Below are 2,731 nucleotides of genomic sequence, written 5' to 3' on the forward strand. Positions count from 1 at the left end.
CAAGGGGTTGGAGCTAGATGAGCTTTAAGGTCCCTTCAAATCCAAACCATTCTATGACATTTTCTTGTATGATGGCATTCTTTTAAGATTACAGCTTAAACATATTAAGTGTTATAAATAGGCAGGTTTGTATAATCACCTTAACCAGCATTTAATCGATGTTGTTGACAATTCTTATTGCTAGTAAATGCTGGTTAATTTCAGTATATGAACTGATCTGATGCTTGTATGTCTTCAGCTATCTGAACTAATCTCCCAAAATAAAGGATTATATAGGAGACTGTTCAAGCACAAACTGTAAAGGTATTTTTTGTTTTTCATTCATAGATAGTGCTGATTCACAGACAGAAATATGTACGACATACAGCAAGGTAAGTTTGTGCAGAACTGAGTGCTTTCCTTCTTAAACCATCTACATGATCTATGCTGAATTTAAAATGCAGTTTGAAGAAATAATAGCGGTTGTATCATGTTGTTTTAAAATAGAAATGTTGAAGGCCAAAAGTTAATGTATGTTTTGTAGTTTAAACATTTTGTTAAGGATTGAAGGCATTTGTAATAGCACACTTCAAGTAAACTAAATTACTGCATTATCAGATGCTTCGCATTGTAAGCTAGCTGCAGGTAGAAATAAAACAGTAAAATAAATGATTTATTTTTTTAAGGAATTTATTTATTAGGAAATTAGGGAATACATGAATTCATTTATTAGGGAAAGCAGTAGCAGTGCTGGCTGAAGGCTGGCTGGAAAAGGTATTTCTAAACAGAATTTTAACAGAGCTTTTCTATTTAATGTAGATCTTGAAAACATATATTATTTAATAAGAGAGTCCAGTGCCCTTCCACTTTCTTCTGAAGGGTGCTAGTAATGGGATATTTTTCAGGCAGCAGCAGGCCTTACAGAAATGTCACTGCAGATGTGACACCTTCTGATGACAGTGGAATCCTTGAAGACTGTTCGGCTTTACCACCTAAATGAACATCCCCACTTGGCAGTTGCTGTTGTATCTTTGAGAGCTGTGTCAAATAGAAAAACTTCTCAAAAACTGTGTTAAGCATGTCTCTACAGTTAACATTCAGCCAGGGTCAGTGCTGCTTTCCTGGCTCCTGGGGCACCAAATGAAGGCTTTCCTTGGACAGTTTTGGGCGTCACACTGGGAAGAAAATACTGGAGTCAGCAACCTGGAAGCTGCCATTCTTTGCTTTTTGATTTGAATTACTTACACCCTTCAGTGCTTTGACTTATTTCAGTCTTGTCTGTGAAACTGCAGTTTCTTACTAAGTCTGATTAGAGTCATGAAAACTGCACATTAAATAGTGCAGCTTTCCTCTTCTTTTCCGAACTTGTCACTTAAATCAAGGAAAGACTTTCGGGAGGTGTAGCAGCGATCCTACTTTTCCCTCTGCAAAGACATATGAGAGGATATTTTCTTGAAGTTCCCCATAGCTGCTTTTTTCTCTGAGATGTCCCTGAAATGCTACAAGACTACATTTACCCATAAGACACATAGTTTTGGGTTTTTTATTTTTTTTATTAATAATTCTAATTCAAAGCTGCTTTGAGATGAAAACAAGAATAAACCCTGAGAGATTTTTCTAGTCCTACCTAGTAATGGATAGTTTCCACTACTGAGTATGGCTCCAGTCGCGAAATACTTGTGTAAATAAAACCTCTGTTTTATTTGACAAATGAGGACGCCACAGACAAACATGTATGACACTCTTCCTGGATCAAAAGAGGTTTTTTTGTGTCTCATTTTAACACAAAGTCTTTCATGTTTTTACAGTGGGACAGTATTCAGGATCTTCTGGGGCATCCTGTAGAGAAGCCAGTGGTACTTCACAGGTAAAGATCTCTATTTTGACTGGCAGGGATTGAGCTGGTAACAGAGGATGAGTTTAGGCAGAGGAAGAGTATTTATTGCACTAGTTACTTTTGCACTGCTTTGCTGTTAAAGTTTTCAAGCTTTTTGGCTGCTAACAAGAATAGATAGCTGCTCTGATTGGAAATAGTGACATGCAGAATGAAAACATTTCTAACATTCCTTGAACTGTAAAATCCAGAGAAGAGCTAAGCAGCATATAAAGTAGTCTCTCTTTTTGTGTAATAAATAGATTTATTTTTTTCTTTTTTTACACTAGTCATATGCATTTCAACAAAGTGACATCCTGCAGCAGTGTGTAGTATATGTGAGAGCAGTCTGCCTGAAGAAGTTTTGCTTTTATGAACATACATGATGGTTCTACAGTTCTTTTGGGCTGGCTGAAGATGGAATAGTCCTTACCTTTGCTGTGTTTCTACAGAGATTGAGCTGGGTCTTTGGTTAAATAGACATTATCTGTTTGTAGAGTTACATTCTATTTTTTCCCCTAAATCATTGTGCCCTTTTTTTCTCCTTTATTCCTGTTTTATGCCAGTGAGATTTTTAAAGCAGAAGCCACGTGAAACACAGCTGAGGTGAAATAGTGACTACCTAGAGGCTTTCTATTTTTCGTCTGTGGTGTAGAGAGTAGTTCAATCAGAGTTTGTTTTACTGAGCACATCTCAGATGTCTCAGACATGCTATCTGAGGAATTGGCCAGTTACAAGAAAGGCCGAAAGATAAATATTTCCTAGGAGCTTTTTTGGCTATAATCTAAAATCATTGCAGTCAGCAGGAGTCTGCCGTTGTCATATATATATATATATATTTTTCATATGTGTGTATATATGTGTGTGTGTGTGTGTATA

General features: G+C 36.6%; 1 protein-coding gene across 1 annotated transcript in view; it reads left to right on the forward strand.

Moving 5' to 3' along the window:
* The window catches only part of LOC104402984 (chromosome unknown open reading frame, human C16orf70), a gene marked incomplete at its 5' end in the record, with an annotated part of 22,005 nt that overhangs the window by 16,142 nt on the left and 3,132 nt on the right, over positions 1-2,731 (forward strand). Inside the window, 2 exons of the mRNA XM_010010996.1 lie at positions 328-371; positions 1,788-1,846. Of these exons, the coding sequence (XP_010009298.1) occupies positions 328-371; positions 1,788-1,846 (103 nt within the window). The remainder of the gene's footprint in view (positions 1-327; positions 372-1,787; positions 1,847-2,731) is intronic.

This window comes from Nestor notabilis, unplaced genomic scaffold (assembly GCF_000696875.1).
Source record: "Nestor notabilis isolate BGI_N333 unplaced genomic scaffold, ASM69687v1 scaffold31903, whole genome shotgun sequence".
Taxonomy (NCBI): Eukaryota; Metazoa; Chordata; class Aves; order Psittaciformes; family Psittacidae; genus Nestor; species Nestor notabilis.